This window comes from Geotrypetes seraphini, chromosome 14 (assembly GCF_902459505.1).
Source record: "Geotrypetes seraphini chromosome 14, aGeoSer1.1, whole genome shotgun sequence".
In the NCBI taxonomy this organism is placed as follows: Eukaryota; Metazoa; Chordata; class Amphibia; order Gymnophiona; family Dermophiidae; genus Geotrypetes; species Geotrypetes seraphini.
The window spans coordinates 32,032,286-32,046,558 of NC_047097.1; the positions used below are offsets into that span (position 1 = coordinate 32,032,286).

The following is a 14,273-nucleotide window of genomic DNA, read 5'->3' on the forward strand; positions in this document are numbered from 1 at the left end:
CTAGACCTCATGGCCTCGTCTCTCAATTCTAAGCTTCCTAGCTTCTTCGGCGGGCCCAGGGAGTGGGAGTTAGAGGGGGTAGCTGCATGGCTCCTTTCTTGCCTCTGCCTTCTCTTTTTCAGTGTTTTCCGCTGGCTGATGATGGCTTGGATTTGCCATCTCGAGCTCGCTTTCCGGGCACAGTATTTGTAGAATCTCTGGACTGGCGACGCCATCCTTACTATGCGGATTTGATGAGTCTTTCGACAGCCGGACTAAGAAGTTTCCTGGTATCTCCGGCTTTGCTCGCCTAGGGTCCGATCAACATGGATATTTGTACTACTTTAGTATTACAACCTAGTTTTTTGAAAAATCTTGGCTGACATGTAAGGGTTATGCGAAGCAGGTTGTTTCTTTTCTTATCCAGGTGCTATGGACGTCTTCTCCTGTGGCTTCTGCTTCCTTTTGGAGGTTTTTCCTTTCTTGGGTGCTTCTTAATGTTTGAACCACTCCAGAGTTCCTTTTTGGCACAAGTGTATTGTCGAGGGCTTAGCGTTCAATTCCCTTCAGCTTCTAGTGCCATTCTTGGCTTGTTACAAGGGCTAGGTATATTGTTCTTCGCTTAATTCTCAGCTTCATGTAGTTCAGTTCCTAAACAGTGTGCGGTATATTCATGCGCCTCTTAGAAAGCCCGGTTTGGGAGTACAATCTTCACGTACTTCTTCTCAGTTTACCAAAGGCTTCATTTCATCCTTGTCTTTTGGGACTCTAAAGGGCTGTGCTGTTGAACATGGGGTTTCTTGTGGCCATGGCTCCAGCTCTACAGTTTTCTATGTTGCAGGCCTTGTTCAACGGGGATTCCTATTTCTGATTTCCAAAATATGGGGTATCAGTTCGGATGGTACCACTATTTCTTTCTAGGGGGGTGTCATCCTTTCATTCTCGCTTTTCCTTCCTTCTTCCTGGGAGGAGAAATTGGGAGCAGTGCTGTTATTCACTGCATTTTTTGATACGTACGTAGCGTTCTCCGCGAGCTCGGTTTCTAATGACTTTTAGTTGTTTATATCTCCTTTTTGTATTCTTCAAGGGACGCCTCAAACGTATGGCGGCGCCCGAAGCCTCCATTGCTCAATGGGTCCAGGAGGACATTCTTTATGCTTGCTTGCTGGCAGGGAAGCGGGTGGTGAAAGAACTTCATGACCATTCCGCCGGAGCGATGGCTACTTCTTGGGCTCAGCCCAGAGGTTTTTTCCTTGGAGGAGATTTGTCTCGCGGCTAATTGGTCTTCCGAGTGTGCTTTCTCTCCGCATTTCTGCTTGGATGTGGGGGCGCATGCGGTAGGGGCGTTTTGTGCTTCGGTTGTTGTGGAGGCGGCGTTTGCTTCCCACCCAGATTGAGGATTGCTTTGCTACATCCCATTGGTCTCTGGATTCATCTGCTGCTGTTGCTAGGGAAGGAAAAATTATGTTCTTACCTGTTAATTTTCTTTCCCTTAGACGCAGCAGATGAATCCAGAGCCCCACCCTTTCTGGATATTGTCTCTCGGTTTTTTCTTGTACAACTTTCGCAGTTTGTTATTATGGCAGGTTGTTTTCTGTATTATTGCATTTTGAGATTTGTTATGGGAAAGAAGTTTTTTACATGCTATGCCTATTGATGGTTACGGATGCTTGGGCAAGGAGCTATACTGGATAAACAGGAGGAGTGCCAGCCAATAGGACCACCTGTTAATCAGTTTCTCTATCTCCGCCTGCTGGTAGATGTGAGCTATCCCATTGGTCTCTGGATTCATCTGCTGCGTCTAAGGGAAAGAAAATTAACAGGTAAGAACATAATTTTTCCATTGTTTTGGGAAAGTTTTCTGTGACCCTTCTACTTTTTTCTGTTGTTGTGGATATTGTTTGCATTGGAACAAACTGAAGAGGGCACTATACTTCACTGGTGAAGGAGGAGGAGCTGAAAGATTGACATCCTTTTGCAACCAGAGAATATTTACCTACATTACAGACTCCTATGTGTATTAACAGAAAGATTATCATCCATGTAAGAATTAAATCTTTTACTTCTCTCTCCCCCCCTCCATTAGAGTCTCTTGGACATGATGATTGCTGAGGAGGAGAGTCTCAAAGAACGCCTCTTAAACAATATTGCTCTTTGCCGCAAGGAACTGAAAACAGTCTGCCAAGAACTTAACGTGTCTTCATTTGAAGTAAGTCATTTAACTTAGATAATCTGGACCCTCCTGGGGAAGAGCCAACTCAGAAGGGTACCCAAATAATTTGTAAAAATCAAAAGAAGCTCTATTGCTGTGATGAGGAACTCTTCTAAGTATAATTTGTCCCATATCTGATATAAAGAAGCCACTGGTAAGAATATAGTTAATCAGCATTGTAAGCCAAGTAGTAATATAAAAAGGAATATTACAGAAAAGGTATGAAGGAACAGGATCTAGTAAACATTTTTTCTAACCAAATTTAATGCAGAATTGCTTAAGTTGATGTTCTGTTATTATATCAAAAGTATGCCAGTATCTAACAACTGGTATCTCATCAAAAAATTTATCATTACAAAGTACAGTAAAACCTTGGATTGCAAGTAACTTGGTTTGCAAGTGTTTTGCAAGACAAGCAAAACATTTTTTTAAATTTTAACTTGATACACAAGCAATGTCTTGCAATACAAGCACATACAGTATGCACACATCACAACTGAGCCGATGGTTCTCCTCTCTCTGACGCTGCGGGAGTGTAGTGACTGTTCTAAATGAGCGAGGTCTTGTAATACAAGTACGTATAATAATAATAACAACAACTTTATTTTTAAATACCGCAAAACCACAAACAGTTCAGAGTGGTTTACAGAGGAAAATACAATCCGCCCAGGAGGTGGACCATCTGGTTACTAATGAAATAAATTTGACAGAGTTTTTGGAAGATAGTCAGGATGTGATCCAGAGTAGGTCCACTCTGTTAATAACATGCATGAATGAGATAGATAAAATGTTAATAATGAAAACTTACTTTAAAAATAGGTTGACAAAATTTTGTGGAGATCTGGTTAGAATTTTTTGTTGTTATTCTTATCAGACATACAAGTGATGTTTTCATATATATATCAGTGGTTCCCAAACCTGTCCTGGGGGACCCCCAGCCAGTCAGGTTTTCAAGATATCCCTAATGAATATGCATGAGAGAGATTTGCATATAATGGAAGTGACAGGTATGCAAATCTCTCTCATGCATATTCATTAGGGATATCTTGAAAACCTGACTGGCTGGGGGTCCCCCAGGACAGGTTTGGGAACCACTGAAATATATGTATGGTTTAATTTGTACACTTGTTGAGAGATTAAAAATGAATAAAGAGGAAGGGAAAAAAAAAAAAAAAGAATTTTTCCTGATGTATCAAGAGCTACGCAATTAAGAAGGAAAAAATTTTTAAAATTAAAAACAAGAGTGTTAGCTCTTGAGGCATCATTCTATCTAAAATTTCCATGCAAATGTCTTGTTAAATTACAAGACATTGAATATGTATTTTGGGATCCCATTCAATTGCAACAATTCTTGTTAGCTAGAGAGCAGAAATGAGTTTTATTCTTTAATGTGTTTCACAACTGAGAAATTGGAGGATGTAAGAGTCCCAAATGGTAGGGAAGGGTTTAAGATTCATAAGGCTGAATCAAGAACCAATTCTTAGTTTTCTTCTTATTTTTTGTGTAAAAAAATTGGTAGCATGTCTCCCCATTGTTGTGGGCTTGGAAAGGAATTTTGTTTGTATGTATAAATATTGGTTAAATTTTGTGTAAGAATCCTTTTTTTCCTGGTATCATCTGATATTGTAATCATTAAATATATATGAATAAATAAATAAAAAACCCAACAAAGTTAGAGCTCTGGCAGCTTCTGTGGTTTTCCTTAGATCTACTCCCATTGAGAAAATATGTAAAGCTGCCACTTGGTCCTCAGTTCATACATTCACTTCTCACTATTGTCTGGAATCTTTCTCCGGATGGGATGGGCACTTTGGCCAATCTGTATTACAAAATTTATTTTATTAAAGGCCAACGTTTAAGAATATTACCGGCCGTATCGAGATGGAAGAAGAGATTCTCTTTCTCAAAGGACCCTCAGCCACAAGAAGGCATCCGCTCAAACTCAGGGGCGGGAAATTTCATGGCGACACCAGGAAATATTTCTTCACCGAGAGAGTGGTTGATCCTTGGAACGAGCTCCCGGTGCAGGTGATCGAGGCAAACAGCGTGCAAAAATTTAAGAGCAAATGGGATGCCCATGTGGGATCCCTTAGAGGGTTAAGCCAAGGGAACCTGTCACCAGGAGTGGGATCCCTAGGATAGTAGGCTTGGGGGTGGGTCAGTAGAGTGGGCAGACCTGATGGGCTATGGCCCTTATCTGCCGTCATCTTCTATGTTTCTATGTAACATTCCCACCATTCCATCTCTGTTAGCTTGGAGGTCACCCATTTGTGAGAATATGCTGCCTGCTTGTCCTGTGATAAAGCACAGTTACTTACCACAACAGGTGTTATCCAAGGACAACAGGCAGATATTCTCATAAGAACATAAGCTGTGCCTCTGCTGGGTCAGACCTGAGGTCCATCATGCCTAGCAGTCCGCTCACGCGGCTCCCCATCAGGTCCAGGACCTGTATACTAGCCCTCTGTCTATACCCTTCTATCCCCTTTTCCTTCAGAAAATTGTCCAATCCCTTCTTGAACTCCAATACCGTACCCTGTCCTATCATTTCCTCTGGAAGCGCGTGTTCCTAGCATTGGTTCTGATTCTGTCCCCTTTTAATTTTTCTGAATGCCTTCTCGTTCCTGTAGTTGTCGAAAGTTTGAAGAATCTGTCCCTCTCTACTCTCTCTATGCCCTTCGTGATCTTGTAAGTCTCTATCATCCCCTCTAAGTCTCTGCTTCTCCAGCAAAAAAGCCCCAGTCTCTCTATTCTTTCAGCGTATGAAAGGTTTTCCATACCTTTTATCAAACGTTTCGCTCTCTTCTGAACCCTCTCGAGTATCGCCATATCCTTCTTTAGGTACAGCGACCATTACCCCCAAGTCCCTTTCTTGGGAACTCTCACTCAATAACAGCCCTCCCATCGTGTAGCTGTACCTCAGATTTCTGTTTCCTACATGTAAGACTTTACATTTCTCTACATTGAGCTTCACCTGCCATCTCGTTGCCCACTCCCCTAGTTTATTCAGGTCCCTTTGTAAATCTTCGCAGTCCTCTTTAGTCCTAGCCCCATTAAATAGCTTGTTATCTCAGGACAAGCAGGCAGCATATTCTCCACATGTGGGTGACGTCATCTACGGAGCCCCAATCGGACACTCTCGCAAGCAAACTTGCTTGAAGATCTTAAAGTTTGTGAGAGTACTGTGCATGCGCGGGTGCCTTCCCTCTCGAGCTAGGGGGCACGTCTCCTCCTCATGGCCTCAGTTCTTCGTTTTCTGCAGAGCCAGAAGCCCAGTTCCTCTGCTCTGCGAGATCGGAGTGCCTCTTGCACCGCGGCTTACTTCGTTTTTTTATTTTCGGGTGAGTCGCTGTATGGTACGTTTCCAAAAAAAATAAAATTATAATCTTAAAACCGGTTTTTCTTCTGACTTCTGTCGTTGACCCAGCGCTCCGAGTCCGCCTTGGCCAGTGAGCCTCGCGCGGCATCACTTGGGCTTATGTCCCAGCCGGTCTCTGGTTTCAAAAAGTACACTTATTGTGGTCGGGTGATCTCTATCACTGACCCCCACTGTTGGTGCATTGAGTGCCTCGGGGCAGATCATCATTTGGACTCCTGCCCGCGTTGTGCTATTCTTCAACTGCGTGCGCTTCGGAGAAGGGCCAGGATCCTTGAACTTTTTGGTATGGATCTGGTGGCACGACCGACCTCGACCCCGGTGGGGGCCTCGGGCTCCAACGTCTCCACCATCAAAGTCGCCTTCATCTGTGAAGTCCTCGTCTGCCTCGACAAAACCTGTGGCTCCGGGTAAGTCTCCTTTTCCTCTCTCAGGTCCCTTGGCGAAGAAGCCTACTCCGGGGTCTCAGGGGGGTGCGACTGTCCATGCCCCGTACAGACCTCTTCCAAAGCATGCCTCCACTCAAAGGAAAACTCTTCATCGAGGTCGCCTCGTTGGAGCACACTGCTGCACCTCCTCGACCTGATCCGATGGTCTCGGTGCCGATGTTCGAGGACATGCTGAAGGCCATCCTGCAGGTGCAGATCTCCTCGGTCCTGAGCCAACTTGCCCCGGCTTCGACCCCGACCCCGGCTGGCCAGACTGAGCGCCCGCTCGACACCCCTCGCAGGCGGTCTCGACAGCTTTCCTCTAGTGGGTCATCCCCTGCTACTTCGAGGCCCGGGTCCCCGCTTCGTGTGCCTCGATCAAAGCATACCTCGAAGTCCGCTCCTTTTTTTAGGCTTCCGCCCTCGAAGAGGTCGAGGGACTTGTCTCCTCGGGGCACATCTCCTGCTCCACATTCCTCAAGGCGCTTCAGGGAGCCAGTGCGGTCTCGACAAACTTCTCGCTCCTGCCGGTGGTCCTTCCCGTCAGTCTCCCTGGGTCAGGGTGGTTCAAAAATATTTCTTCACCAAAAGTGTGGTTGATCGCTGGAATAATCTTCCACAACAGCTAATTGAGGCCAGCAGTGTGCCATATTTTAAGAAAAGATGGGATTGGCATGTGGGATCTCTTCATGGAAGTAGTTAGGGGGTGGGCCATTAGTGTGGTCAGACTAGATGGGCCGTGGTCCTTTTCTGCCGTCATGTTCTATGTTTTTATGTTTCTATGAGGTCGAGACCCTCGAGGAAGTTGGTTTCCCCTCCGGTTCCTCATACCCCTGGCTCTTCCCCCAGTGGGGGACGCCGTGGGGGCTTCTCTGCCTCTCCGGGCCCTTGGAGCTGAAACTTCTTCTCTGTCCTTCTCCCGTGACTCGGACATGCCTGCTCTTTATTCCAGGGAAGCGTCCCTGTCTTTTTCGGGGGCTTGACATTCCGGATCCTCCTCGCCTCACGAGACCCCTTCTTTGTCTCGGACCTCCTCTTTTGCTAAATTTGTCTCGGACATGGGTAGGGCTCTTCAGCTGGATCTCCAGTCTGAATCCCAGTACACCAAGGAATACCTGGATGAGTTTGGAGCTGCCTCATCCCCCTAAGGAGTCCTTGCGGCTTTCTCTGAATCAGGTTCTCAAACAGACCTTCCTCCGTAATCTGGAAGCGCCTTATGCCATCCCGGCCATCCCTTCCAAGATGGAGTCTCAATACCGTATGGTACCATGTAAGGGTTTCGAGAAGTTGCAGCTCTCCCACTAGTCTCTGGTGGTCGAGTCCTCGCTCAAGAAGTCCAACCCCTCCAGGATCTATGCTGCCGTCCCCCCGGGCAGAGAGGCTGGACAATTGACAAGTTTGGTCACCGCCTTTATCAAAACTCAATGATGGCGAACAGCGTCCTTAACTACAATTTTACGTTTATTTCTTACCTCAAGCACTGCCTGAAGGTTCTGCAGTCTTTTCTTCCTGACGTCTCCTCCTGCTGTCAGCAGGCATTCAGTCACCTTTTGGAGACGTTGTCCAGTATCCGTGTCTACATGCTGTAAGCTGCGTATGACGCTTTTGAGCTGTCGTCCCGGGTCACGGCCTTTGTGGTGGCAATACATCGCTAGGCTTGGCTGCGTCTGGTGGACATGGACCCCAATTTGCAGGATCGCTTGGTGAATCTCCCCTATGTGGGGAACGAGCTCTTAGATGACTCGATCGAAGCGGCCACAAAACGTCTCTCAGAACACGAGAGATCCTTCGCCTCTCTGGTGTGCCCTTCAGCCTTATATGCTATAGTGAAATCATTTACAATGAAAGAAAAATACACTTCCCCCTCCCCATTCGCAGTTTCACAAATTTGCGATTTTTTTTTTTTTTTTTTGGACAGGGGAACCAATATTTTATCACATTCCTGCCTCGCTCCTGCCCCTTGTAGATCGCCAATAGGAAATGGCTGCCGTGAGCACCCGCCGTAGTTTCGAGAGACGAGCAAGTTATTTCCACCCTTCTCCAAGCAAAAAAGAGATCTACTTCTGCGTTTTATGCTAGAGTATGGAGAGTGTTTGAATCTTGGTGCGGTGACCAGGGTGTTTCACCTTTCCATGCTTTAGCAAACATTCTATCTTTTCTACAGGATGGAGTTGTCAAGGGCTTGGCGTACAATTCTCTTAAAGTTCACGTAGCAGCTATTGCTTGTTTCGATCTTCCCTTGCTTCTCAGACTGATGTAGTTCGGTTTCAGAAAGGAGTACAACATATTCGTCCACCTGTTAAGAAGCTGTGCCCAGAGTGGAGCCTTAAGTTAGTCCTTGGAGGTTTGCAGAAGGCTCCATTTGAGTCTTTGTCCACTTGAAAGATGTCACGTTGAAAGCAGTATTTCTTGTAGCTATGGCTTCAGCCCGGCGGGTTTCTGAGTTGCAGGCGTTGTCATGCAGAGACCCTTTTTTGCGAATTTCGGATTCAGGGTTCTCAATTTGGACTATGCCTTCGTTTCTTCCGAAGGTTGTTTCTTCCTTCCATGTCAACCAGTCTCTCTTCCTTTTTGTTTTTCGGAAGCAGGATTGGGGGGCATGCTTCTCTTCGCTTCATTTCCTGGATGTGCGTAGAATTCTTCACTATCTGCTGGTTAGTAACGAATTTCGCTGTTCCGATCACCTCTTTGTGCTGTACGCGGGACGCAACAGGGGTATGGCAGCGTCCAAAGATTCCATTGCTAGGTGGATCAGGGAGTCTATTGCTTCCACTTATTTGATAAAAGGGAAGCGGTTACCAGAAGGCCTTCATGCTCATTCAACTAGAGCGATAGCTACTTCCTGGGCTGAGTCTAGAGGATTTTCCTTGGAGGAGATTTGTCGTGTGGCTACTTGGTCTTCTAAGAATACCTTTTCTAACCATTACAAGTTGGATGTGGCAGCGCGTGCGGAGACTGCTTTCGGTGCTTTGGTCATCGCGGAAGCGGCTTTTGCTTCCCACTCAGTTTGAGGATTGCTTTGCTACATCCCATTAGTCTCTGGATTCAGCTGCTGCCGTTGCTAAGGAAGGAAAAATTATGTCTTACCTGTTAATTTTCTTTCCTTTAGACGCAGCAGATGAATCCAGAGCCCCACCCTTTCTGCATATTGTCTGTTGGGTTATCTTTCGCATGTTTCAGAAGTTTTGTTATAGTTGGTAGTTGTGTTCTGCATTAATATCTTTGAAATTTGTTATGGGAAAGAAGTTTTTTGCATTCTGAGAATTTTCTGGTTCCGGATGCTTAGGCAATGAGCAATACTGAAGCTGCAGGAGACGTTCCATCCAAGACGACCACCTGTTAATCGGTTCTCTATCTCCACCTGCTGGTCGATGTGTGCTATCCCACTAGTCTCTGGATTCATCTGCTGTGTTTAAAGGAAAGAAAATTAACAGGTAAGACATAATTTTTCCTTCTCTAGTGCTTTTGCCTATCACCTGGAGTAATGTGTTGTTATGAGGTGGACAGTGGTGTGGTATGCAATTTTTTTAAGTGGAATAAGTTAATTGTAGAATAATTCATGTACCTTTTTTTTTTTTTTTAAGGAAAAAGAGAATAGCACAATCCTAGAACTAGAGAGTGCTTTGCGTACTCGTCTAAAAGTTTTATCAAAACAAAAGGATGACAGACTTCAGGAGCTGAAAACTTTGAAAAAACAAGAACAAGACCTTTGTGATATTCTTTGCAAAAAACCCTGCTATATTGACAATGAGGCTGTTCCAAGTCTAGAGGAACTAGATCAATTCAGACAACACTTGGCTGCATTAACTGCTGAAAAGGTATTTTATATTTTAAAAAAAAAACTCAGTGTGTACCTTTTTTGTCACTTTCTAACAATCCTTGGTTTACGAGCATAATTCGTTCCAGAAGCGTGCTCGTAAACCAAATTGCTCGTGCATCAAAGCGAGTTTCCCCAAAGGAAGTAAGGGAAACTCGCTTGATGTGTGTGTGTGTGTTCCCCCCCTACCCCCCCCACGAGGCCACCGGTGCTGCTCTACCACCTCCCCCCCCCATCCCACGAACGCTCCCTGAACTGGCATCGCCCCCCCCCCCCCCCCCCCCCCGGTGCGTGAGAACCGGCATTGCCCACCCAAACTGAAGCCTTACCCTATCTGGCACTGGTACGCAGCCCACAGTTTGTGAACAAAGATCCTGCCTCTTGCCTGGACCTTGAGCATCTGTGCTATACTATTTTTCTGATTGCAGGATTGCAGAAAAGCAGAATTTGTAAGCACCAAAAGACAGATAATTTTATGCATGGAGGAACTGGATCATCTTCCTGACAACAGCTTCGAGCGAGATGTTGTGTGTGAAGATGAGGAAGCTATTTGTTTATCGACTGAGAACATTGCTGCTCTTAAACAATTGTTACATCAGGTATAATAAAATCATTTCCATGGTGTTTTCTCACTAGTTTTGAGGTTTGAATTGAGTTATATGTTGTGGTTTGTGTGTCTATCTTAACCCCTTCTGAAGGATGCTTAAAAATCTCAACACCCGGGAGAGGGAGGGTGGGAGAGAGATATTTGTCATGGTTTTATTCTCTTGCAAGGTATTGGTTGGGTGGGGGAGGGGGATTATCACGCTATGGGGATTTTGATGGATTATAAATGCATATATGAATAATGCTGTTTGTATAGATACTGTACTGCATTTTTGTTAACTTTGAAAAATTAAAAAAAGATTTAAGCAACAAAAAAAAAAAAAATACTCAATATAGTCTGCAGGTTTTATGTTTCCAGGCGGATTTCTTGGGTCACCAAGCCGCAAAATGGTACAAGTTGATATATGAATTTTTAAATAAAAAAAAGAAAACTGGTCTTAGGGATATTTGGAGTATTGAGATTGGACAGACAATTTCTGCATCTCAATGGCCACGATTTTGGTCCTGGAGATTAAGATCTACAAAGTCAGCATCTATGAGTCAAACATGGATGTTTTTATTACATAGAGTGTTATGGACCCCTACGCGCCTGCAAAAGATAGATAATACTAGATCCAATAGATGCTGGCATTGTAAAATAGAAATAGGGACGTTAGATCACTTAATTTTTTTTTGTCCCTGTGTAAATGCCTTTTGGAATCTGATTTGGCCCCAAATTAACAAATTACTAGAAAATCACGTAGGACTCTCATATGATACCATACTATTTGGCACTGCAATGAGAACTCAGAGTCCGATCTCAGCAGATAATAACAAGCTGCTATTAATATTAACAGGAGTCGCCATACAACAAATCACTCAAAATTGGAAAGATTATACTAAATTAAATTATACTTTCTGGTGGAACTCTGTATGTCACATCTATAAAATGGAAAAAGTATTAGCATTACAAAATGGGAATCTTCATAATTTCAAGAAAATTTGGCAACCATTGACTAATTATTCTAATGATTAGATTTCTTAGCACATTCGCAATACTTATATAGGAATGGGGTGGGTTATGCATAATTTTTGGAATCATTAATTGTAAAAATGGGGAGGGATTTATAACTTTTGATTATATATAATTTATAATATATACTGCTTATAAATTAAATTGTATTAATGATAGATACAATGATATATAGTAAATAATTATATTACTTGTGATTCAATTGTTGTAAAAATTGGAAATTTAATAAATAAAAATTTGAAGAAAAAAAAAATCTCAACTACCTTTTGGCATAGTTTTGAAAAGTGACATAATAAGTCAGAAAAATCATTGGGTATTTGCAATTGAAGGATCAAAGTACTGAAATCACTAGACAGACTGGTTTCTGATGAGTGAATGTATGGAAAAGAAGAAAATTACCAGGTATAAACAAAGAAGATCCAGATCTCCACAGTATTCCAGGAAAAAAAAATCTCTTAAACTTAGGACTCTTTACTAAATCCATTAATGGTGGTTTTTAGATTTAAATATATAAATATGCATGTCGAAATTCACCCTTAGAACTGTTGCTACAATAATGGGGCTTCTTGTACAATCCTGCTCTATTCTTGGACAGTGGCTCATGCATCCCATGTCGCAAGACTGCTTGTTCTCATTTACAGTTTTTTCAGACCCTCCCCTCTTACCTCAGTGCTGCCCTCAGGAATCCAGTTGCTTTCCTACAAGTAAAGACAGTAGGAGCTAGTCTTTTCTGCTCATATTTAATTTTACTTCTACTCAGAATTTTTATGCTGCAGTATTTTGTAGATAGTCTGTTGGCTGCATTGCAGTGCACTTCCTGGATAGCCTGCATCTTCAGATCAGAGCTCAGGGACTGCTCCCTTGGGAGCTGGCTCACCCCAGGTTTGTCTGTTTGGCTCTGTGAGGTGTGTCCAGTATCTGAGCCGACTGAGTTCCTTCATTAGGTTGTTTGTGTGGCGTGTGGTTCCCAACAGGTGGAGTTGGGCCAGAAGGGCAGATCAGCAGTCCAGTTTCCAAGGCTTATTGAGGCAGAGAATCTCCCTGTACGCTGTTTGTTTCTTCTACTGCAGCGCTGTGCACAGCATTGCACAGTGTGTACAGGACTGACAGCCTGTTACAGTGATTGGGGGGGTCTTTAAAAGTGATTTTTGGGCAATTTGGGAATTAGCCCTAGTCCTCACCCCTAAGTTTGCCATTTTGGAGGGTTCGTGTGCTTTTCCTAGGCTATTTTTATAAAAATTACTCCAGCGGCCATCTTGGATTTTCCTGATTTGAATCTAGTGATTTTTTGGTTCTGCAAGAAAACCGCTCAGATGGAATCCTCAGGGCAGGATAACATAAGAACATAAGAATTGCCGCTGCTGAGTCAGACTAGTGGTCCATCGTGCCCAGCAGTCCGCTCACGCGGTGGACCTTAGGTCAAAGACCAGTGCCCTAACTGAGACTAGCCTTACCTGCGCACATTCTGGTTCAGCAGGAACTTGTGTAACTTTATCTTGAATCCCTGGAGGGTGTTTTCCCCTATAACAGCCTCCGGAAGAGCGTTCCAGTTTTCCAACATCCTCTGGGGGAAGAAGAACTTCCTTACGTTCGTACGGAATCTATCCCCTTTCAACTTTAGAGAGTGCCCTGTCGTTCTCTCTACTTTGGAGAGGGTGAACAATCTGTCTCTATCTACTAAGTCTATTCCCTTCATTATCTTAAATGTTTCGATCATGTTCCCTTTGCCTCCTCTTTTCAAGGGAGAAGAGGCCCAGTTTCTCTTAATCTCTCACTGTACAGCAACTCCTCCAGCCCCTTAACAATTTAAGTCGCTCTTCTCTGGACCCTTTCGAGCAGTACAGTGTCCTTCTTCATGTACGGCGACCAGTGCTAGATGCAGTATTCGAGGTGGGGCGTACCTTAGCCAGGTACAGCGGCATGATAACCTTCTCCGATCTGCTTGTGATCCCCTTCTTAATCATTCCTAGTATTCTGTTTGCCCTTTTTGCAGCAGCCACACATTGCACGGACAGCTTCATCGACGTCAACCAGTACTCCCAAGTCTCTTTCCTGGAGTGTCACTCCGAGTACTGCACCAGACATCCTGTATTTGTGTATAAGATTTTTGTTACCGACATGCATCATCTTACACTTAGCCACGTTAAACCTCATTTGCCATGTCGCAGCCCATTTCTTGAGCGTGTTTGTCGTGTTGCAGGTCTTTGCAATCCTTCTGCGTCTTCACTACTCTGAATAACTTTGTATTGTCTGCAAATTTAATCACTTTGCTCGTTGTACCAATTTCCAGGTCATTTATAAATATGTTGAAGAGCACGGGTCCAAGCACCGAACCTGCGGTACTCCACTTGTGACACTTTTCCAGTATTGTCCATTTACCCCTACTCTCTGTTTCCTATCTGCCAACCAGTTTTTAATCCACATGAGTATTTCACCCTCGATTCCATGGCTTGCAATTTTTCGAAGCAGTCATTCATGCGGGACCTTGTCGAACGCCTTCTGAAAATCCAGATATACAATGTCAACCGGCTCGCCCTTGTCTATCTTCCTGTTTACTCCCTCGAAGAAGTGCAGCTAGTTCGTCAAGCAGATTCCCCAAGTTGACCAGGGATGATTTGACGGCTAATGAAACAGATGACCAAGATATCCTGATGATGCCATTACATACACAGACAGGCACTACCACTGCGGGGAGAATACAGCAACACTTGCAGATCTGCAAGTTTCAGATCTAGGAGAGGTTGTGGACCTGGGTGAAGATCCTACGGTGCGGAGATTCTTTAAGCCCTCAGCTTTGGTCAGTCTTATTTCTGAATCCCTCCAGGAGATGAAATTGGAGGTTG

At 44.1% G+C, this 14,273-nt stretch overlaps 1 protein-coding gene across 6 annotated transcripts in view; it reads left to right on the forward strand.

Moving 5' to 3' along the window:
- The window catches only part of PRC1 (protein regulator of cytokinesis 1), a 137,442-nt gene that overhangs the window by 30,694 nt on the left and 92,475 nt on the right, over window positions 1-14,273 (forward strand). For all 6 annotated transcript variants that reach the window (XR_004537025.1, XR_004537026.1, XM_033921030.1 and 3 more), the window contains exons 3-5: window positions 2,066-2,188; window positions 9,580-9,813; window positions 10,241-10,411. Coding sequence is in view for 4 of the 6 variants with exons in the window: in XM_033921030.1 (XP_033776921.1) it covers window positions 2,066-2,188; window positions 9,580-9,813; window positions 10,241-10,411 (528 nt within the window). In the remaining 2 variants the exon portion in view is untranslated. The remainder of the gene's footprint in view (window positions 1-2,065; window positions 2,189-9,579; window positions 9,814-10,240; window positions 10,412-14,273) is intronic.